The sequence below is a fragment of the Canis aureus genome, chromosome 37, assembly GCF_053574225.1.
Source record: "Canis aureus isolate CA01 chromosome 37, VMU_Caureus_v.1.0, whole genome shotgun sequence".
NCBI lineage: Eukaryota > Metazoa > Chordata > Mammalia > Carnivora > Canidae > Canis > Canis aureus.
This window is the reverse complement of record NC_135647.1, coordinates 23,366,273-23,388,982: the sequence shown is the minus strand read 5'-3', so window position 1 is coordinate 23,388,982 and position 22,710 is coordinate 23,366,273. Positions and strand designations below refer to the sequence as shown.

The 22,710-nt window shown below is 51.0% G+C and overlaps 1 protein-coding gene and 1 long non-coding RNA gene across 3 annotated transcripts; one reads left to right on the top strand and one right to left on the bottom strand.

The window, feature by feature from the left end:
- Positions 1-619: 619 nt before the first annotated feature.
- Positions 620-4,473, bottom strand: LOC144306730 (uncharacterized). Of its 2 annotated transcripts, none has more exons than XR_013373822.1 (3): positions 3,800-4,473; positions 1,971-2,139; positions 620-1,868 (listed from the first exon to the last, which is right to left on the bottom strand). It is a non-coding gene; the product is annotated as an uncharacterized LOC144306730 (long non-coding RNA). The 2 variants fall into 2 exon arrangements; XR_013373821.1 differs by having other exon boundaries at positions 3,796-4,472.
- Positions 3,531-21,980, top strand: NQO2 (N-ribosyldihydronicotinamide:quinone dehydrogenase 2). Its single transcript, XM_077886251.1, has 7 exons — positions 3,531-3,684; positions 8,303-8,444; positions 10,498-10,662; positions 16,214-16,344; positions 18,808-18,921; positions 19,782-19,883; positions 21,517-21,980. Exons 2-7 carry the CDS (start codon positions 8,438-8,440, stop codon positions 21,691-21,693), a joined length of 696 nt encoding a protein of 231 aa, XP_077742377.1. The 5' UTR covers positions 3,531-3,684; positions 8,303-8,437; the 3' UTR covers positions 21,694-21,980.
- The last annotated feature ends 730 nt before the right edge of the window (positions 21,981-22,710 follow it).

The following is a 22,710-nucleotide window of genomic DNA, read 5'->3' as shown; positions in this document are numbered from 1 at the left end:
TATATTAACCCCTAACTCCTAGCGACAACCAGACCCATTCATTTTCCCTTTCCTACTCTCCCAGACATGCTGTCTGCCACAATCTCTCTCGAGCTTGAGTTTGATTTCTATCCTGTGCAAAGCCAAGGGCCCTCTTGGCTGGTCCTGTGGGATGCCCCATCTGGATCCTTGGACCCAACATTTCTCGCCTCAAAAGCACCATGCTAAGCGAAATAACCCAGACACAAAGGGCCACATAGTGTGTGACTCCACTTGTAAAAATATCCAAAAATAGGCGAGTTCATGGAGGTGGAAAATAAACAGGTTACCAGGACTTGTTGGAGGGGCAGAGGAGTAGGGAGAGATTGCTTAACGCTTACTGAACTTCCCTGTGGGGTGATTAAAAATGTGGAGATATATGTAATGGTGATGGTTCCAGCACATTGTGAATATAACTAATGCCACCAAGTTGTGTGCTTATGATGGTTAAAATGGCAAATCATACATACATTTTACTACGATAAAAAAAAAAAACATGTTATTACAAAGAATTCACCTCCCAAAGGAAAGGGGATGCCATTAGCAAAGTGAAAGAAAAGTCATCAAATAAAATCCAAAAAACTACTCCTCTAGGAGATAGTTCAAATTGCTTATATGAGCTTTAATGAAACCTCCGATATTCATTTTCATCCAAAACATGAGGCTAGGGAGTTGGGAAGAAAAGGGAGTGTGTTACTAGCTTAACTGTTTCTTTGTCTAGAATACTTAATTTAATTCTTGCATTTCTTCATAGCAAGGGGTGGAATGAAAATAGAAATCTGAGAACCCCCTAGAGGTGACGTTCATCATTGCTGCCGCCAAGTGTATTCATTTTGTTTTAATAGCACCACCTGCTTATTAAGCTCAGACTACAGCTACAGTCATGTCTTACTGGTTTGCAGTAAATGCTCAGCTCCCAGCGCCAGATTAGCAGGAAATTGTGTTATTTTCTCTTTGTAGATGGGCTCCTACTGGACTGTCCTGGAATCAACCACGTGGGTTCACACTGCTCAAAAAGCCAAGGGAGGGCCAGTGGCTGTCCTCAAGGGAGGGTCTTGCTGGGTCCCCTGTGTGGTTGCTCCTCGTAACCACGAGATGGTGCTGTCCGGTCACACAGAAGCATAATGAACCCGGAGCGGCCACCCCTCCTTGCACCTGCTGTTTTCAGAGATGAGCTTGAGTCTGGGTCCCCCTTAGGGCCCGATTCTTTCAGTTCCCATACCAGGAACTTCCAAGATGCTTCTGGCACTTGCTGCTCCTCGGTTCCCTGGTCTTCCCATGGCATCCACACCACCCAGAGGTCTTACACGTCCCCGTAGCACAAGAGACCTGACAATAGGGTTACTTGCCCTCCTCGCAAGGATATCTACCTTCAGTTATTGCAGGGAGCCTGCATCTACATTTTAGGATGACTCATTTCTTTCTGTGACACAGAGATGATTTGAGGACGTCCCCTCAGTGAGTCAAGAGAAAAGGAGATAAAATATTTCACCTTTGGGGACTTTATAGCACATTAGACAATGCCTCGAGCACTTTTTCCTCTGACAAGCGTTATTTTAAAATGAAAGCTGCCTCCTGGGCTCACAGGATAAGGCACGAGGGCATCTCAGAGAGGCCATATTCTCACTTCTGGATACATCGACAGCAGGAAACATCCATAGCAACCCAACTGGCCTACAAACAGCTGCAGGTATTTTCATCAGGAACATTATGAACACAGGGGAAACCTTACTTCTGCTTTATAGGGTCATCTGAGGACACCAGAAATCAAAGCATAGTTTGGGGAGGGTCCTTGAGAAGGTCACAATGGTAGGTGGGTTCTCAAATGAGGTAGCATAAACCAGAAAGAGCTGGGGAAAAAGAAAAAGAGATCATGAGCCTAAGCTGCTCACCAGCCACCTCTCTCTCTCTCTCTCAGACACACAGACACAGAGAGGCTCTGGTTCACGCACCTTTCTTGGCCTTGGACCTTCTTCTTTTGATCTTTTTCTTTGCAGAAAATTGTAGATTCACATGCAATTTAAGAAACAACACAGAGGGGCACCTGGGTGACCCAGCCGGTTGAGCATCACACCCTCCATCTCAGCTCCGGGCTTGGGCTGGATCTCAGGGTCCAGGAGCCTTGGAAGGAAAGAAGGAAGGAAGGGAGGGAGGAAGGAAGGAAGGAAGGAAGAAAGGGAGGGAGGGAGGGAGGGAAAGAAACAAAGAAACAACACAGAGACATCCCCTGTGCCCTTTATTCAGAATCCTCCAACGAGAACATTCGGCCAAAGGATAGTGCGGTATCACAACCAGGATACTGACGCTGAGACAGGCCGGGACATTCCCATCACCCCAACCGTCCCTGTGGCCCCCAGCCACCCCCTTCCCAAGCCCTGGCAACTACTAATCTGTTCTCCGTTTCTATATTTTGTCATTTCAATAATGTCACATAAATCCTACAGCAGGGAGCCTCTCGAGATTGGGTTTTTTCACAGGCTGTTGGGTGTTCGTGCCTCTTTACTGCTGTGTTGTGTCAAGTACTTTCATTTTGGAACCTGGACACCTGCCTAGGCAACCAAGGTCCAGTGCCCCCGCCAGAGGGGCGAGGCGGGGCAAGGTCAAGCCCGCCCAGGCAGGGGCGGAGTGAGGCGGGGGCGGGGCAAGGTCAGGACCGCCAGGCGGGGGCGGGGCGAAGGGCGGGGCGAGAGGGCGGGGCGAGCCGGGGAGGGGCGGGGCAAGGTCAGGACCACCCAGGCGGGGGCGGGGCGAGCCGGGGCAAGGGGGCGGGGCGAGCCGGGGAGGGGCGGAGCAAGGTCAGGACCTCCCGGGCGGGGGCGGGGCGAGGGGGCGGGGCGATCCGGGGAGAGGCGGAGCAAGGTCAGGACCACTCAGGCGGGGGCGGGGCGAGCCGGGGAGGGGCGGAGCAAGGTCAGGACCGCCCGGGCGGGGGCGGGGCGAGCCGGGGAGGGGCAGAGCAAGGTCAAGACCACTCAGGCGGGGGCGGGGGCAGGGCAAGGTCAGGACCGCGGGGGCGGGGCGGGGCAAGGTCAGGACCGCCCATGAGGGGATGGGGCTCGGCGCGCAGGGCGGGGCAGGGCGCAGGGCGCCAGGACGCGGGGCGGGGCAAGATCAGGACCGCCCGGGCGGGGGCGGGGCGAGCCGGGGAGGGGCGGAGCAAGGTCAGGACCACCCAGGCGGGGGCGGGGGGAGGGCAAGGTCAGGACCGCGGGGGCGGGGCGGGGCAAGGTCAGGACCGCCCAGGAGGGGGTGGGGCTCGGCGCGCAGGGCGGGGCAGGGCGCAGGGCGCCAGGACGCGGGGCGGGGCAAGATCAGGACCGCCCAGGCGGGGGGCGGGGCGTAGGGCGCAGGGACGCGGGGCGCGGCAAGGTCAGGACCGCCCAGGCGGGGGCGGGGGCGGGGGCGGGGGCGAGGCAAGGTCAGGACAGCCTAGGTGGGGGCGGGCGGGGGCGGGCGGGGGCGGGCGGGGGCGGGCCCGGGACGTGGGCGGGGCTCCGGGGCCTTCGGGGGCAGCTCGGGTCCACGCGGCCCGGCCGCCCCGAGCGCAGTCGCGGCCTCCGCCCGGCGGCTGAAGGTGCGCGGCGCCCCGCGGGGCGGGAACCCGGCGCGGACTCCGGGAGCTGCGGTGTGCAGGGCTGCGGGCTGGGTCCTGCCGCTGCCCGCGGGGTGAGTGCCTCGCTCGCCGGGGTGCGGGGTTGAGGAGCGGCCCTTCCCGGACGCCGCCGAGCGCACCGCGGGCCATTCCCCGTTGGGCCCGGCCTTGGACTGAGCTCTTACCTACGGCGTGGCCGGTGCGGTAGCGGGCCCGCTGCCCCGGGAGCGCCGTGCTGGGAGGACCCTGGGGCTACCGACGAGGCAGGGCAGCCCCGGGTCAGTGTGGACGGGGGTGTCGTCACTAGGCCCGCGGGGCGCCGGCCTGGGCTGTGCTGGGTTCGTGGCAGTCGGTAGCAGAGCCTAGAAAAATAATCTCCAGCCTTTTGTCTTTCTGAGGATATTCGCTAAAGAAGTACAGGAAAAGGATGTCGGGGCCCCTGGGTGGCTCAGTGGTTGGACGTCTGCCTCCAGCTCGGGTCATGATCTCAGATTCCTGGGATCGAGTCCCCCATAGGGCTCCCTGCTCCGCGGAGTCTATTTCTCCCTCTCCCTCTGCCGGCCGCTCCCCCTGCTGGTGCGCTGTCAAGTAAAATCTTTAAAAAACAACAACAACGAAAAGAATATGTATTAAAGGATACACCGGCTAGGAGTGCTATTTATAATTGAGGGGAAAATAGAAATAACTCAGGTGCCCAGAAGAGAAGTGGTCACAAATGGGCATGCATGCCTAGTGAGATGGTACCTCGCTGTTGGAGTGGCCGGCTCCAGAGCCTGGCTACAGGGAAAGAGGCGTAGGAAACGTTAACCTTAGTAAAAGTGACAGTTATGTTAGGAGCAAAAATGGGTTTATTTGGGAATTGCGGAGGAATGAAATCTGGGACAGAAGCTTAGCTAAAGCCGTAGGAAAATCCCCAGAAGAAAAGGGAGGAATCCTGGGAGAGGGGAGGTTGGGCAGGCTGTTATAACCAAAAAGTCCATTGGAGTCAATCCAGAGTTCCAAGTATAGTGGCTTCTCATTGGCTGACTGTGACCGCCTCCCGTTGGCTGGACTGTTGCTGGGGCAGGAGCAAACCTTTCTTTCCTGGCTGGGACAGTTAAATGTAGCATCTATGCGCAAGGTGCATCTCCCTCTTGGGTTTATGGTTGATCCAGTGATGGCGTGTGAGAGCGACTCCTGCTGGCCTCCGACTCCTTTCTAAATGACCTTTCCTTTTAACTTTCACAGAAATCAACTGAAAACGTTTCAAAATCAGCTTCTAGGTGCTGATTTTTTTTTCTTTTTTAATTTTTATTTATTTATGATAGTCACAGAGAGAAAGAGAGAGAGAAGCAGAGACATAGGCAGAGGGAGAAGCAGGCTCCATGCACTGGGATCCCGACGTGGGATTCGATCCCGGGTCTCCAGGATCGCACCCTGGGCCAAAGGCAGACACTAAACCGCTGCGCCACCCAGGGATCCCTAGGTGCTGATTAAGATGAAATAGTATACATTAAAAAACATCAGAGCAAAACAAAACAAAACAAAAAAATCAGAGCCCATTTACTGTGGTACATGTAGTTTAAGAACCTGTTGACCTAAAAAAGAGAGCCAGTTTTTTTTACCAGTAAAATGAGTTTATTCAGGGATGCCTGGGTGGGTTACTGGTTGAGCGTCTGCCTTGGGCTCAGGGTGTGATCCCGGGGTCCTGGGATCGAGTCCCACATCCCGCTCCCCACAGGGAGCCTGCTTCTCCCTCTGCCTGTGTCTCTGCCTCTCTCTGTGTGTCTCTCATGAATAAATAAATAAAACCTTTAAAAAAATGAGTTTATTCAGAAAGAACAGAGGAATTGTAATTTGGAACATGCAAACTATGGCAAACCATAGATCAGTCTGGAGAACAAAGGAGAAGAACCTTACTTTATAAAGAAAAAGGAGGAAGTTGGGAAGGGCTGCTTGGAACAAAGATCTGTTGAATCCGTTAGAGGAAAGCAGGAGTTCAGGGTGGTGATGGTTTCTGGTGGTTTGTCCCTGACTGAAAACTGGGCAAGAAAATCTTTCTTCCTCCTCCTGGGGTTGTGAAATGAATGTGTAGGAAGTGAGTTAAGCTGTGAGGGAAAGTGTGGTGACAGATTCCCTGCAGGTGTCCTGACTCCATTGTAAATGAGATCTCCCTTTATTAATTTTTATACACCACACGGTTCCTTTTTTCATTGAGCCAGGTAAGTGCCTCCTTTCTAACAAAGAAAACTGCTGCTGTGCAGGGGCCTGTTAAGGAAGGTGAGGCAGGAGTGAAGGGCACCAAACATCTAGTAAAAGAGCCTGGTTTGGAGTCTTTTTTCTGATTTTGGACAAGTCGCTCATTTCTTGGGCCCGTTTCTTACTCTACAAATAGAAGAATGGACAAGATGGGAGTCACAAACTCAAACACCAGGTGGCCAAGGGTGTGATGTAAATACGTAAACTGATCTAAGCAAAACAAGAGGGAATGGTGGGGCCTGGGCCTACAAGAAGAATGCATGCCTTGTCATGGGCATTAAAATTAAAGCATTTTCTGCAAACCAAAATGGAATCTTGGGTTATGGTGTTCCTTGAGCCTGCAGTGACCTTTTAAAAAGTAATCAGAGCCTATCATTCTCCCACTGAAGATGCTCCAATGGCTCTCTCTCTGCCTGCCGCTCCCCCTGCTTGTGCGCAGTTAGGACTGGCATAAAATCATAAAATCCTTGCCCCTGTCCCACAGACCCCACCCTTCTTCTTCTTCCTTCTTCTTCCTTCTTGTTCTTTCTTCTTCTTTCGGAACCACAGACCAGTCAAACAGGCTTTCTTGAACATTCCAGGCCAGTCCGTCTCTCAGGCTCCTCACTTGCTGTTCCCTCTGCCTGAACCTCTGATCCTTGCCCAACAAGGCCCATATCATTCTTCACCTCCCTATTCCCGGAGATACTTTCCTGGACTGTTCTATGTAAAATAGCAAATGCACCTCTGCCATTTTAGTCGCAAAAGTACTTTGTCGTCTTGTCACGGTCACGATTACTTAGCATTATTAGCACTCATCACTATCTAGAAGGTTCTGGTTGCCTTCTCTGCCTGCTGGTTTTGTGTGCCCCACCCCCACCAGCCCCGGCCAGAGTAGAATGTTCCTTTCTCCCTGGTCTTACCCCCGGGGTCTCAGCCTCCCCACCTAGTGCAGTCGCTGGCCGGCCGGCCGGTGACCCAGCTGAATGACTGCACAGACTGAGTTGTGTCCCACTCACTGCTGTGAATGGAAAGTCGACTCCCAACTGCATAAACCCGATTCAGAGGTTGCTCTCCTCTACCAAGAGGTCTGAAGGTTGCCAATTCAGAACCATCTCGGCTCCAAGAAAGCATCAGGAATCCAGTTGCTCTCATATTTCTGCTCTGCCATTCTTCGTCCAGAGCCTCTACCCCCAGGTGACTGAACCCCAGCCACCTTCCACAGTGCAGCTCGGATGCAGGCCAGTGGCAGGGGCTGGAATGCCCTCCCACCCCCGGTCTCCCCCTCCAGGGATGCACCCCAGGAGCCCACACAGTGGCTGCTGCTTCACCCCTGAGTGGAAGGCCGGGAAATGTTGTAGCTACATGAATGAATGAATGAATGAATGAATGAATTCAGGGACTGTTGGCAAAAAAACAAGAGGGGGTGCTGGGTAGCCAGAGGCGGAGTCAGAACTGTTGGGGCAGGAGTCCACTTGAGCAAATGAGCAAGGATTTGAACTCCCCTTTGAGGAGCCACGGCGTTCTGGCACTGCCCATCTGTTGGCCACCTCCCTGCGGGCCTGGGCTGGCGGCAGCTGCTGAGCCTGGGCCGGACCCCAACCTGGCCATGAGGAGCCCCATCTCCCTCGGCCTTTGTCTCTGAGAAAGAAGCGGCCTGGCACAGCGGGGTGCAGCACCTCCACCGCCACGGGCTCTGGGGGTGCCCTTCCTGGCACAGGCAGCGGGGGTGTCTCCTGGCGTTGATGAGCCAGGAGGGGGGAGCCAGGCCTTTCTTGGCCTTGAGGGCCTTTCGAGAGAATTCACGTTTTTCCAGGGCCTTTTTTTTTTTTTTAAGATTTTATTTATTTATTCATGAGAGACATAGAGAGAGAGGCCGAGACACAGGCAGAGGGAGAAGCAGGCTCCATGCAGGGAGCCCGACGTGGGACTCGATCCCGGGTCTCCAGGATCAGGCCCTGGGCTGAAGGCGGCGCTAAACCGCTGAGCCACCCAGGGGTCCTCCCCAGGGCCTAACTCTGCACGCCGCCGTATGTACGCCCACCTGTCTCGCTCTCGCAGTCATCCTGGGACTGTGCACACTGCAGGAGACATGGTAACTACGAGTTTTTGCCAATGCTCCTGCCCTTTGTTCAGCTGTGTTGATTATTTGGGGGAGGGGGAATGTGGGAGAGGGAGGAAGGGCACAGAGGCATCTTCCTGCTTCTTATCATATCTCATTTTCTAGAACCCCTTCATTTTGGCTGCCTTCATGGAAGGGTCTAGTCCTCTCAAAAAAAAAAAAAGTCTTGGTTTTGGCACCTTGTGTGATTTGTCCTCTGAGACTTAAAGTCTCCAGGTGGTTCCTTGTCCCTCTTGAGAAAGCTTTTTTTCAAACACGTCGGCCTGTCCTTCTTGAGGCCTGGCGTTGGTACGTTGACCGCACCACATCTCCACGCTTCCCTCAAGTGTTCAGGTGTTTGTTTTCTCTTCCAGATTGTTGGGGTCGCCGAGGTGATCGACCACGTTGAAAGCCTGCAGCTCGCCACGCTCGATCCTTCTGTGCCCAGGAGCAACAGCAGACCCTCCCTTTGGTAGTAGTCAGAGGCGGGGAATCCGTCTTCTTAGGACATGGCAGGTGACTATTAGCTGTGCAGGGAGATAAACTTTTCTAAGTAAAAATTTTAATTAGAAATTAAGTATGTAATAAAAATCCAGACAACACCGAAATGTATAAAACTTGTTTTGTTTTTAATAGGAAACGCTGTTTGGAGTTACCTTGTTTTATATTTTCTTAGTCATTTTATTGTCCATTTCAACCCCATCAGAATATAAGTTCCCCAAAAGTGACGGCCACGCTCCTCTTGTTTTTGCTCTGCCTCTGGTCCCTGGAACGATACCCAGACTATAGTCATGCTCGGTAAATGTTTATTGAGCGAATGAACCCCAGGAGTAACCATGGTTTTATTTTTTTTTAATTTTTTTTTAAATTTTTTTTAATTTTTATTTATTTATGATAGTCACACACACAGAGAGAGAGAGAGAGAGAGAGAGAGGCAGAGACACAGGCAGAGGGAGAAGCAGGCTCCATGCACTGGGAGCCCGACATGGGATTCGATCCCGGGTCTCCAGGACCGCGCCCCGGGGCCAAAGGCAGGCGCTAAACCGCTGCGCCACCCAGGGTTCCCAACCATGGTTTTAAAATTCAGTATGACTCAATTTTTAATTTTTTCCCTGCTAAACACCACACACACACACACACTCACACACACACACTCCATTCTGCACCTTTTTTTCTTTCAACAATCCATGACATAAAAATTCTTTCATTTCAGAATGTAAAAATGCACCTTGTTTGACACAGTGTGGTGTAGATTTGGGTTTCTTAACCTCAGCACTACTGACATCTTGGGCCAGTAATCCTTTGGTGGTGCCATCTTGTGCATTGTAGGATGTTCAGTAGCACGTCTGGTATCTGTCTGCTGGATGCCAGGAGCGCCCTCTTCCTAGTTGTGAAAACCCAGAGTGTCTCCAGACGTTGGGGACCGTCCCCCCAGACAGGCAACACAGCCCCCATTGAGAACCATCGATGGAGATGTTTCATTTATATCCGTCGGTAGAGTTCCTGTGTAACGGATGAGTCTGAGGAGTTAAAATGAAAATGTTAACCATTAACCTAACCCATAGAATCCAACCTTTACACCCATGTGAGTGCCCAAAACTGTATGCTTCAAAGTACCATTTGTATTTCCCCCCATGGGCCTATAATGAAAAATTTTAAATCAAGAGTTCAAGGGATCCCTGGGTGGCGCAGCGGTTTGGCGCCTGCCTTTGGCCCAGGGCGCGATCCTGGAGACCCGGGATCGAATCCCACGTCGGGCTCCCTGCATGGAGCCTGCTTCTCCCTCTGCCTGTGTCTCTGCCTCTCTCTCTTTCTCTCTGTGTGACTATCATAAATAAATAAAAATTAAAAAAAAAAAAAAAAAGAATCAAGAGTTCAAGCGTTTTAGCCTTCGACATTACCAAGGGCAAATGTGAACAGAAACCAACGCCGCCTCCCGGGAGAAATCAGTCAGTACGTAATCTCACCCGAGCGAGGGAAATCCTGCTTCACAGGCTGTTGGTGTTCATGACACAGCCAGGACCCGTAAGACCGGACTGTTCTTAGAATCTCTGTCATCAGCCTTGCCACCCAAAGCAGGGCTCCATCTGGGCCCTGCCTCCCCCTGGGATTAGGGTCTGTTTTCCCTACGTTGTTGAGGTGTTCCATCTCAGTGGGCCTGGAGGAGGAAGCAGAGCTGTGTGTCCGTAGCTGGTGCCTGCTGAAGTAGGGTTAGCAGGAGAGATTAGTTGTGGTGACTTTCAATTTTGGTGTTCGTCCACAGAGCAAAAACCTCTGATGGGGAAGACCCACAATAGCTTGGGCTTTTAAGGAAATTCGTGGTGTTATTTTTGAGGAATCATAATTTGACTCATTTTATGTTTGTATATTAGTAAACCCAGGCGATGGTGAGCTATAATTGGATTTTAGAAAACATTCATTATTTTAAAAACTATCACCCATAAAAGAGGTTGGTGTTTCTCAGCTTGAGCCTATGATGCGCCTACATGTTTCGTTGTTACCTTAGTCTTCGTGGAATTTTGACAAAGAGGAATTGTTCTTTAAGAGAGTCATTTCTTTTCTGATTCAGGCAAAAAAGTCCTCATTGTCTATGCACACCAAGAACCCAAGTCTTTCAATGGATCCTTGAAGAAAGTGGCGGTGGATGAGCTCAGCAGGCAGGGCTGCGCCATCACCGTTTCCGATCTGTATGCCATGGACTTTGAGCCGAGGGCCACGAGGAAAGATGTCATAGGTGAGTCACGGGGTGAACAGTTTTTGTTTTTTTAACTTTCTTCTTTCTAGGTGTTTCATGGAAAAAAATGTTTTGAAAAAACTAACCATGGTGCATAGTACCCAGTTCTGAAGCAGAACGAGTCCACGTGGCAAGTCTTTTTCGCATCCCTGTCCCCAGCCACCCAGTGTCTGCCCCCCAGGTCACCAGGGTGCTCACTTGTCTCTGTTCCTCCAGAGACACCTGTGCTGTGCAAAGCGTTTGTGGGCATATCCATCCATCGTCTGTCCCCTTTGTTTGTTCAGAGTGGTAGCAGGCTTTACAGGTTGTTTTGCACATTGCAGCCGTTTTTACTATCAGAGTATTCATTGTGTGGAAGTGTCCTAGGTGAGGTGGCCCCTACTGACGGACATTCCAGGGCATTCCTGATCTTTGCTGTCACAAACAGCGCCGCAAGGAAGAATCATAGCCACACACATTTTCCTACGTATACAGATGTCACCTAGAGGTGGAATTGCTGCCAGAGGGAAGGTGCATTCTTGATTTTCATAGATAATATCAAATGGTAAATGTGCCAGTTTACACTTGGCACCAGCGATGTTCGCAAGTGCTCACTTCCTCTGCATTACCGATTTTTGATCATTGCCAGACTGTCAAGTGAAAACTGGTCTCCCAGGATAGTTTTGATTTGCCTTCCTCTTATTGTAAGAGAGCTATACTGCCTTTGTGTTTATGTAAGACGCATTTTCTTTGTTTTCCAGCTGCATTGAGACATAATTGACAAAAGTTATATATATTTAAGGTATACGACATAATGGGGTTTTTTGGGGTTTTTTTCTTTTTTTTGATTACTAGTTTTGGAGGTAGAGTTTAGTGATCCATCGATTGCATACAACACCCAGTGCTCATTACATCATGTGCCCTCCTTCATGCCCATCACCCAGGTACCCCATCCCCCACCTACCTCCCCTCCAGCGACCCTCAGTCTGTTTCCTTCTTCTGGTTTGTTTCCTTCTCTGTTTTTACCTTATTTTATTTTTCCTTCCCTTCCCTTATGTTCATCTGTTTTGTTTCTTAAATTCTACATAGTGCTATCATATGGTATCTTTCTCTGACTGACTTCTTTCACTCAGCATAATACTCTCTAGCTCCATCCGCATTGTTGCAAATGGCAAGATTTCATTCTTTTTTATGTCTGGGTAATATTCCTTACACCACATCTTCTTTATCCAGTCATCTGTTGATGGACATCTGGGCTTTGCAATAGTTTGGGTATTGTGGACATTGCTGCTATAAACTTTGGGGTGCAGGTGCCCCTTCGGATCATTATATCTGTACCTTTGGGGTAAATAACCACTTGCACAATTGCTGGGACGTAGGGCAGCTCTATTTTTAACTCTTTGAGGAACCTCCACACTGTTCTCCAGAGTGGCTGCACCAGCTTGCATTCCCAGCAACAGGGTGAGAGGGTTCCCCTTTCTCTTCCAATGTCTGTTATTTCCTGTCTTGTTAACTTTAGCCATTCTCCCTGGTGTGAGGTGGGATCTCATTGTGGTTTTGATTTGTATTTCCCTGATGCCCAGTGATGTGGAGCATTTTCTCATGTGTCTGTTGGCCGCCTGGATGTTGTTGGAGAAATGTCTGTTGATGTCTTCTGCCCGTTTCTTGACTGGATTTTTTACATGATGTTTTGAAGGCATTTTCTTAAGTATTCTTTTTGAAAAGCTAAAAGCTTTTAGCTTTTCATTTATATTAATATTTTGTATTATACTTATAAATATTTATATTAGTATTTTAATAAAATATTTAATATTTTCTTTCCTGGGAATTGTCTGTGTATATCCCTTGTTTATTCTTCTCTTCTATCTCTTACTGGTTTTAAAGAGCTCTTTCTATATTAAAAAGTCAGTTTCTAGTGTGGGGTATGAATTGTGAATACATTTTTACCAAATTTATGTTTTCTTTTATTTTGACTTTGCTTATGGTGTTTGTTTTTTTTTTTTTCCATGCAGGATTTTATTTACCTAGTTGGCTTTTGATCAGTCTTTTTCTTCCATGACTTCTAGATTTTGTGTCACGCTTATCTACATTCTAAGATTTTTTTAATTTGATAGTTTTGCCTAGTATTTGACCTATTTCAAATATGACAAATTTCAAAGTATTGATAGTTTTGCCTAGTTTTTGACATATTCAATATGACAAATTTCAAAATATTTTTAAAAAATATTTTGTCTACTTAAAGTTTATTTTGGTATATGATGTGAGGTATGATTCCAGTATTTTTTCTAAGCGTCTACTGAGTTGTCTCGTCACCATTTATTATATGATCCAGCTTCTCATTTAAAATGCCACCTTCATTGTGATTTAAATTCTCAGGTACATTTGATCCTGTCCTATACTTTGTATTTTGTTGTTGTTGTTGTTTTTCCTATTGGCTCATGGATTCAGTACCACGTGGCTCTAATTATTTTGGCAAATGCTACAATATCTGATAGAACTAGGTCACCTAGTTTGCCTTATTTTCTATTTTTTCTAGCTAGTTTTACTTTACTTTTCTATAAAATCTTTTGAATTAACTTCCCAGATTCAAAAAGTAACCAGATGATATTTTTATTGAGATTCCATTAAATTTACAGATGAATTTTTATTATAGTGATCTTATCCAGGAGAATAGTATGGCTTTTCATTTGCTCACAGCTTCTTTTACAACCCTGCAGCTCTCTTTACAAGTTTTCTTCATGCAGATCTTGCATGATTTTTGTTAATTGGTTTTGTTTCTCTAAGTCAAGAGGATTACTGTTTGCCTGTGTGCATATGTGTGTGTGTATGCGCGCGCGCATGTGTGTGTATCCAGCCATGACTAATTTCCTCACCGTTCGTAGTAGATTTCAGCTGATTCTCTGGGACTTTCCTGATAATGCAGCCAAATCATCTGCAAATAATGACAATTTCGCCTCAGCTTTTCCAGTATTTAATACCTTTAATTTCCTTCTGTTTGCAATTGTAGTAATGCTATCTGAAGATTTAATATTTAGTATTGATGGTAATAGCTAACATCCTGTGTCTTCGTGTCTTTCTTTTGTTTTAATAAATCAATCAACAATTTTCACTTAATGAACAACAGAGGGCAGCCCTGGTGGCGCAGCGGTTTAGTGCTGCCTGCAGCCCAGGGCGTGATCCTGGAGATCCTGGCTCGAGTCCCATGTCGGGCTCCCTCCATGGAGCCTGCTTCTCCCTCTGCCTGTGTCTCTGCCTCTCTCTCTCTCTCTCTGCGTCTCTGTGAATAAATAAATAAAATCTTAAAAAAAAAAAAAGAACAACAGAGCAAGGACTAGGAAAACAGACTATTATGTTAAGGAGCCACTGGTTTTTAAGTGGTTAAAGTAATACAAACTTATTGTAAAAAATATTTTAAAATACAGCGAACAGGGATCCCTGGGTGGCGCAGCGGTTTGGCGCCTGCCTTTGGCCCAGGGCGCGATCCTGGAGACCCGGGATCGAATCCCACATCGGGCTCCCGGTGCATGGAGCCTGCTTCTCCCTCTGCCTGTGTCTCTGCCTCTCTCTCTCTCTCTGTGACTATCATGAATAAATAAATAAAATCTTTAAAAAAAAAAAATAAAATACAGCGAACAAGGTGAACGTAGGGTAAGCAGTACAAGCCCCTTTTCACCTGTACTCCATCGTCCTACACTGTCCAAAGAGACAAATTAATTTAACCTTTTGGTGTAGATTACCATGGATCTTACATCAAATATCCATGTCAATTATAGTTTCAAAACTCTACAGGTACAGACGTAAATTAAATGGTGCCACGTCATGGGACTTGCCTTATTCACTTAGAGCCTTGGAAGTCTTTTTAATGATTGCACAGTGCTCCATCATACGTAATATGACTTACTTGCCAGTTCCCCTGTTGCTTTGTATTTACGTTGTTCCCAACTTTTATCTCAAGCCATGTGCCAGTCTTTCTTTTATGGCTCTGGGTTTCGTTGTCTTGCTTAGAAAGGCCACCCCAAACCCACACTTATAAAAATATTCTTATTTTCCTCTGATACTTGGATACCTTTACTTTGAGATTTACTTTTTAAATTTACCTAGAATACAGTTGGCCTACGCACGTTTTATCATCTCTATTTACCATTACCAGAACCACCCCCAGGCTCTGCTGTAGGTTCCACGTGTTGTGAGTAGCTAAAACCCCACCTGGAACCTGCCTGAGAGAACATGACCTCTTGCCTACAGCAGTTACCCTCTTGGGGTTTCCTGTCAATACAGAACCTTATACTGAGGACAGACTCAGTAGATGCTCTTTGAATGAAAATCAAACACAGGCAGATGAAAAAAGAAGCAAAGAACACGGACATATTTCTAAATTATGAGTCTATTGAAAGACCATGGATTCCGTTTTCTTGGTTCTCCTCCACACGGTTGGGGCTTTGTCTGCTCCTCTCCAGACCCCGTGTGGCGGAGTGCTTCACACGGGCCTCATTGTCCCACCTCGTCCTGCTGCCACTGAGACCTCGGTGGCATTGAGCTAGCCACCAGCCTCTCTCTCAAGTCTCGGTTTCCTCTTTGGTAGACTGGGAATTCCACTTACCGGTGACTGGAAAGATAGAAAAGGCAATGTGTGTGGAGCACAGCACCTGATAGGTAGGAGGTCCTCGTGCGAACGGTAAGCCCAAATTAATGCTGATTAATGCCTTTGATGAATCCTTCTGGTTGACTAGATCCCAACTGAAGGCGTAGCTCGAAATCTCTTTCGTTCTAGCTGCCGTGGGCAGTGCTGTAGGCTCTAGCCGAGACCCGTCCTCCCACGGCCCACCGCTGCCGCCTGACTGTGTCCACCCCCCACCAAACTTGCTCTTCAATCACTGCTGCTACAGTGAGCTCGTCCAAACTCAATTCAGAGCATTTATTTACTTTCCCTGCATGAGCCATCTGGCTCTTCACATGCAGGAAAAGTTCATGCTCCTTAATGAGGCTAACAAGACCTGGCGCATCTCTGCCCTCATCACCTGCAGCCCTTCTGGCCCCTCACCCGCTTCCCCAGGGGTGCCTCTGGTGGCCCTTTCCTGGGCTAGCTGGGTTGTCGGACACCCTGCCTTCTCTGTGTCTAAGGCCCAGAACGTCCTGTCTCTTCCCCCCGGGGCTCCAGGCTGCCTGGTAAACTCCTGCTCCATCTTCAAAGCCTGGTTTACAAAGCTCTTCGCTAACCCAACCAAGCAGAGCCAGCCACTGCTGTCCTGAGTCAGGCCACATGCGTGATTGTAAGCTGGGAGGCTTATCTGGCCATAACGTCAGACTGGGCTTGCTAACTCTTGTTTCTTATGTTAATCACTTGGGTATTTATCTACTCTTATTGGATGTTGAGTCCCTTGAAGGTAAGGACAGTAGCTTCCCCTCTTGATTCCCATAGCCTGACCCCAAAGCCCTACACCTGGTGGGCTCTCAGTGACTATCTGGCGACTTGCTTTGGGGAGTCCAGGTAACCGCGATGCCAGTGGGATCGGCCAGGACGGGCTGTGGGGGCGTCTGTGAGAGCGAGAACATTTGGCCTGTTCTTCTCCAGGTGATCTCTCTAATCCCGAACTCTTCAATTACGGGATGGAAGCATATGAAGCCTTTAAGAAGAGGTCTCTGGCCAGTGACATAACCGATGAACAGAAAAAGGTTCAGGAGGCTGATCTAGTGATATTTCAGGTTTGTTTCCCCCTGATTATTATAATGAATTAGATTCATTCTCTGTACAAGCTCTTTTCAATGACTGAGTTTCACACTTCTAGAAATGGTATTAATATTGTTAGCACATTTGCACACTTATTTATGTCTAGTTGGGTAAAGAGATCCACGTGGCCAGTATTGTTCATTCAAAATCCTGACACCGGGCAGCCCAGGTGGCTCAGTGGTTTAGCGCCGCCTTCAGCCCAGGGCGTGACCCCAGGGTCCTGGGATCGAGTCCTGCATCGGGCTCCCTGCATGGAGCCTGCTTCTCCCTCTGCCTGTGTCTCTGCTTCTCTCTCGGTGTCTCTCATGAATAAATAAATAAAATCTTTAAAAAATAAAATAAAAATCCCGACACCCGGGTAAATAGTGGGAAATTCCCCTTTATCCCCGAAGTCCACAAACCTCTGCATCAGGCAAGTGGAACTGCCTTCATTCCCGTCTGATCCCCACCCTACACAGGCAGAGGCTGCATGAAAACCAGGTTTGTCCACACGAGCATTTATGCAGGTAATTCGGGCCAAATGCAAGTCGTGCCCTAAATATCCTGATCATGAAGATAAAGTCTTCTTTTGTGTCCTTCCTGGCCCTGGTTGCCTCAGCAGCCCACCTTCTGTGCGTCATTCACAAATCGCCACAGGCCAGGACTGCTTCCCTGGGCCCTAGCTCCTGCAGGCTGCTCCCCGCACAGCCAGACCCGCGTGTGCCCACGAGCCAGCCCTGAGCCTGGCAGCAGAATAAACACGTGCGTTTTGGAAGGTGTCGGGTGGACAGAAATCCGAGTCGACTAGGAGAAAGGAATTTATTCTAAGGGCCATGGGCACCTGGGTCTCCTGGGACCCGAGGACGACCAGCTGGGCTTCAGGGGCCTTGGAACCGAGGCTCGGTCAGCCCTGCGCTCCCCGTCTGCTTGTCACCCGCCGCTGCCGCATGCCGCCTCTGTCCTCGCCCGCTGACCCCAGGGCCTGCAGTCTCCGCATCCGGAGCCCCGGGGGTGGGTCCAATTGGTCCAGATCGTGTGTTTCCAGCGCTGCGTAAGGGCAGGGCGTGGGTGAGGGACCAGGACCACCACGTGCCGGGGGGCGAGCGCGTGACCAGTTTGCGGGGGGGACCCACGTGGCCAGAGGCAAAGTCCGCGGACCCTTCGTAACCTGAGGCTCCGGGCCGGGAGGAGGGAGCGCCTCGCCGCCTCTGCTGCCGCTGCCTCTCCACCGTCGCTGGCGCCGGGCCTCTCGGGCCTCTCGGGTCCCTTGGGCCTCTCGGGTCCGGGCCCGGAGCTGCCGATGCGGCGGGGGCAGCCGGTTCCCCAGCTGGTTCCCACGTGGCCGCATGCGGTGCGCCGCTGCCCCGGAGGCTGCCCCGGCCCCGCAGAGCCATCCTCGGCCGCCGGTCCTCGCCCCTCCCGGTCGGGCCACGGGGCGCCCACTCGCGCTGGCAGCGCCGGCAGCCGAGGCCTGTTCTTTCGAAGTGGCCTTTCTTTCTCCCTGCTCCATTTCACAGCTTTTTCCTCTGCTTTTCCGCTTCTCCTGATGCTTTGCCCAGAGCGCCTGCATGGTCCGTCTATTGTTCCTCCCGCACAACAGCAAGGAAAGTGTCACTGGTCAACGCTGCTCAGTGACTGGTCCCCTTCCCCGGCCACGCATCCACTTGCTCCCAAGCTCTGCATCGCGGCCTTAAATCCTCCCCACGATGCCGTCACCTAGTAGCTGGTACGAAGCCCTATCTGCAGACCAGGAAAAGGAGGCACAGAGCGGTTGAGTGATTCGCCAGCATCACACAGCAGCGGGCTGTGTCGCCTGAACGTCCCTGCCAAGTCCTGTGTTAGGTTTATAGCAAAAGCACCTGAAACACGGGCTTCCTTCTGCTCGTCACGGGTTATTATGTGTTTGTCTCCCGTCATTCAGGATGATTCGGGACGTAGTGTTAGGGCTTCTATGGGGACCAGGGTGGGCGTTAGGTAGATCGTACTGCTGGGGTATGGAATCCAAGGGTAAGGCCTTGGTCTGTGTCAGAAATCCGGAGCTTCTCAGAACTTCCCTCAGGCTGACTCCAGACGGCAGGTACCCCGGGCACGGAGAGGGCAGACTCTGCTGCGCCCTTCCTCTTGCGCCCCTTGATCGGATCCGTCCCAGGCACTGTAGCCACAGAGCCAACGTCCCCGGCTAGGCCAATGTCCTAGGGCCTCCCACCCGCTCCAGGACCAGCCCGAGGGGCTGTCAGACGGGGGACACAGAGCCACCCGGAACGGCGCCCAGGACCATTGTCCGCGCTGCCTCGCCCGGCCCCACCACACTGCCTGTCTCGGGGTGAAAGGGAGGAAATGCCCAGTCCTGTGCTGCCCCCCTCTTGTCCTCACCTGCCCAGCCACCCGGAAGGATTCAATGGTGGGATTGAAACCTGAGCAGCCCGCAGCACCTGTTTCTCCTTGGTATGTGTCCCCAGTTCCCGCTCTACTGGTTCAGCATGCCGGCGATCCTGAAGGGCTGGATGGACAGGGTGCTGTGCCAGGGGTTCGCCTTTGACATCCCAGGATTCTACGATTCCGGTTTCCTCAAGGTACGGATCACTGTGTACTGGGGGGTGGGGAGGGCATCCCATCAGGTCATGTTTCTAGTTTGCTTATTTGTAAACAGAATACCGATTGAACACCAACTATGGTGTACTTGGGCAAGAAAAGTGTGGTTTCTAAGGTCACGGGGCTTTTGTCTAGCGAGGAATATAGATGCATCCACAACTAGTCACCCACCTGGCCGAGGAAGGCCTGGCCCGGTGCCGCGGGAGGGCCGCGGCGGGCCCCACGGGAGAGGACATCTGCTCCGTGACGCGGAACTGAGCCGCCGGCTGCCTCCTTGCCTCTCGGCTTCAGGATAATGTGACCCTCGTGTTGCAGGGCGAGGATTGCACGGAACCCGGGGGGTGCGCAGTGCACAGTAGCTATGGATTTCTTACTCAGATCATTTCTTACTAAAATAAATAACATTTTAAATTCGGAAAGCCTCAGAAGATAAGTGCACGTAAGGAAACTATAGGGTCACAAGGTCCGTCGTGGATGGTGAAGTCATGCCACCACCGAGGGAGTGGTCCTGGGTGCCAGGGCCTCGCTCAGCCTCACGGCAGCCCCCGCAGCCAGCACCTGGGCCCCACCTGGGTCCCACCTGTCCACACCAGGCATCACCAGCCCGCCGTGCTCCAGGCCGGGGCGCATCAGAGCCCTGGGTCCGCTCGCTCCGGTCCGTCCCCTGTGGCCGCGGGGGGTGGCCGCCACCTGTAGCTGGGCTCGAGCGGGTCACCGCCTGTCGCTCCCGAGGGAACTGACCTCGGACCTCCGTCCTGGGCGTGCTGCACCTTCGTGCCGGCGTCCCGTCTGTTCGTCTCCCCCGGAGGCCGCGCAAACGCGTCTGCTCTCTCCTCCGCAGGATAAACTGGCCCTCGTCTCCTTAACCACGGGGGCCACAGCCGAGATGTACTCGAGGAGCGGCGTCAGCGGGGACTTTCGGTACTTCCTGTGGCCTCTCCAGGTACCCGCGCTCCTCCCGCCCCTCCGGGCCCCTGCCGCTCCCCGGGTCCAAAACAAGCCTGAAACTGAGACCATTGTGACTCCCCCCACACCGAGCAGAAGCAGTTAGAACATTTTGCCCTTTTAAATTTCTTCCTTAGCACCAAAGAAGTCGGCCAACAGGGAAAACTTGTATTTATTACAGTGACAGCCTTTGAATCTCCTGGGTGGAAGCTCAGCCGAACCTGCTTAGCTGACATCTGCCCTGCAGCAAATCGAGTCACCCCGAGTCACCCCACGTGTGCACTGAGCACAGGGAGGCCGTCCGCATCCCCTGGCAGTGCCCTGGCAGGAGGCCCCCAGGGCCAGCGTTCCCGATGGCCTCACGCCCACCACCCCCTGGAGGCTGTGCCCGTCCCCAGGGCCCACACCCCTCTCCGGGCTCCCGGGACTCGGGGCTCGGGGCCTGCTCTCGGGGGGATAGCATCCTGCCTCTGCACTCCCTGGGCCGTCCCTGGACGGGGGGTGGGGGGCAGAGCATATGCCAGCAGGCCGGGGTGTCCCCGGGTCAGGCACCCCTGCTGAAGGCCCAGGAGCGGGCTCCGGTCAGGTGGCCACATCCTGGGCACCCAGAAACTGAGATGTAAACCCTTCTTCTGGGATTGTCACGAAGGCACGTTTGTCCAGGGAGGAGGAGGTGACACATTCAGCAGTTGTGACCTGCTTTAAAAATGGAGACCATGACCTGTGGGCCTCTCGCCCTGCTGACTTGCCCCCTGGTAGGGCAAGCCTGGGCAAAGCTGTGGGTTTTAAGGGGAGGAGTGCAGAGAGGGGAGATTGAGGTTGGAGAAACAATGGAGAAACATTGTCTTCTTTGAAAGGAGACGGGATGGTGATCCCATTCAGGGACGCTCCGCTGAAGACAGTAGCAACTTACAGGCCTCGACCTCCTTCTCCACAGCTCAGCTAGTCTCTTAGGGCTTGTTAGCCACGCTTAAATTCTTGTTTTTAAAACAGCTTCGTATTTTTTTTTTCATTTTTCAGAAGTACATATTATTAAAAAAGAGTGAGGCCATAAAATATAAAAACGGAAAGTCCTCTTAATTCCTCCCTTAAAAATAATGACTTTTAATAATTGGATGTATTTCTTCCTGGCCCATACATATTTTTATATGCCTGTATTTTATTTTTAGGGTTATCATGTGTATGTTTTTACATAAATGGTATACCACAAACACTGCTTCATTTTTCTTATTATATTTAGTCAACACATCTCAAAACACCATACATGGACACAATAGCTAGAATAATGTCATAGCATTCCAGAATAATCCATCGTATGAATGTACCATGATTCACCTAAGCATTCAAAACCATAAGGAGTACTGCCTGAGTCAGATGCAAAGATTACAGATTAATCTCAGGATCTGAAATTTCCAGCTGCCCAGAGTTCCATGTCTCACTCGTAAGGGCCCACGTCATGAGGTTATAGGGCAGTTCAGTTGTTTTCGGTTACCTAGTAGCAGCAGTCAAGTTGTGCTCTTATTTTTGGAAGGCTTATTTCCGGGCCATTTTCCCCCCTTTTAATCCTCTAACTGAACAACATGTAAAGGATGCGGCTTCTGATCGGTTCTCTGCTGTCTTTGTGGCCACAGCATGGGGCGCTGCACTTCTGTGGATTTAAAGTCCTCGCCCCGCAGATCAGTTTTGCCCCTGAGATCGCTTCTGAGGAAGAAAGGAAGGCCATGGTGACATCCTGGGCGCAGAGGCTGAGAACCATCTGGGAGGAGGAGCCCATCGACTGCTCGCCTCCTTGGTACTTCGGGCAGTGACCCTTCGTGCCGCGTCCGCGTCGCGGGAGCTGCAGGCACTGGCAAAGAGGAGATGACCCTGTAATAAAACGAAATTACAACAAAGCGAACTGGATACGTTTGATGTCAGGTGGGACCGAGCGTCCCACCCCCAGACCCAGCCTGTCAGCCGTCGCTGCTTACACCGATCCTCCCCCGACTGACAGTATCATTCACCAGGCTCGCTTGGCTCCTCTGATGTCTTTCCATCTCCCTGTGTTCAACCTTCGTGGGTAATCTTGTTTTCAAACAGCTCTCCTGGCGTGGCATAGTTTTTTTTTTCTTTTGCCTTATTTCATAACTCAACTTGGGAATTTCTGGTTTTTCATAGAAAGGTTTAATCTTTCCTAGCTAAGTGCTTTAGTGCCGTGTTTGGACTTTATTTCTTCCATCTCTCTCTCTCTTTCTTTTTTTTACTTGCATGCATGATGGCTGTGAAGTTTTCAGTGAACAGCTGGTTAACGTGCATGTAAAATCATCGGGTGGGGGGGGGAGGCTTACCAGGAAAGTCTCCCAGCGTCGCTCCCATGGCTTCCCCTCCCTGCACATGTGTTTGAGTGGCTCTACTAGTAATTACCCTGGGGCAGAGGCATGGGTAGCGGAAGGGTCTCCCTAAAAGCAGGTTTAAGAGATTAAATGTGCTTCTCCTCCTTATCGTCATCACTTCCGAGGATGGAGCCCCTTCCTGGGCGCAGGGGCCCTCCTTCCTTAGCGTCCCTGGTGCCACCCACCATCCCCTCGTCGGGCTGGCCACTCAGCTGCCCCCCGGCTCCTCATGACACTCCCTCATGCTGGCTCCCTCATCCTTGAGCACCCTGTCCCCTGCTTTGCTGGGGACACAAATGCAATGACAAATTGCATTCTCTTCCTCAGCACCTCTAAACCCTTTCCCATCCACCTTCCCTTCCTCCCATTTTCCCGCTGGTGCACCGTCACACACGTCTCCGTGTGCATCTCCTTCCTCTTCCTCTGAATCTCCACAGCCTTCCCCACCAAGCA

Excerpts from the sequence above, each read along its gene's own strand:
- NQO2 (XM_077886251.1), top strand. Across the intron at positions 18,922-19,781 it reads ACGATTCCGGTTTCCTCAAG|GATAAACTGGCCCTCGTCTC; the intron begins GTACGGATCACT and ends TCTCCTCCGCAG. Across the intron at positions 19,884-21,516 it reads ACTTCCTGTGGCCTCTCCAG|CATGGGGCGCTGCACTTCTG; the intron begins GTACCCGCGCTC and ends TTGTGGCCACAG.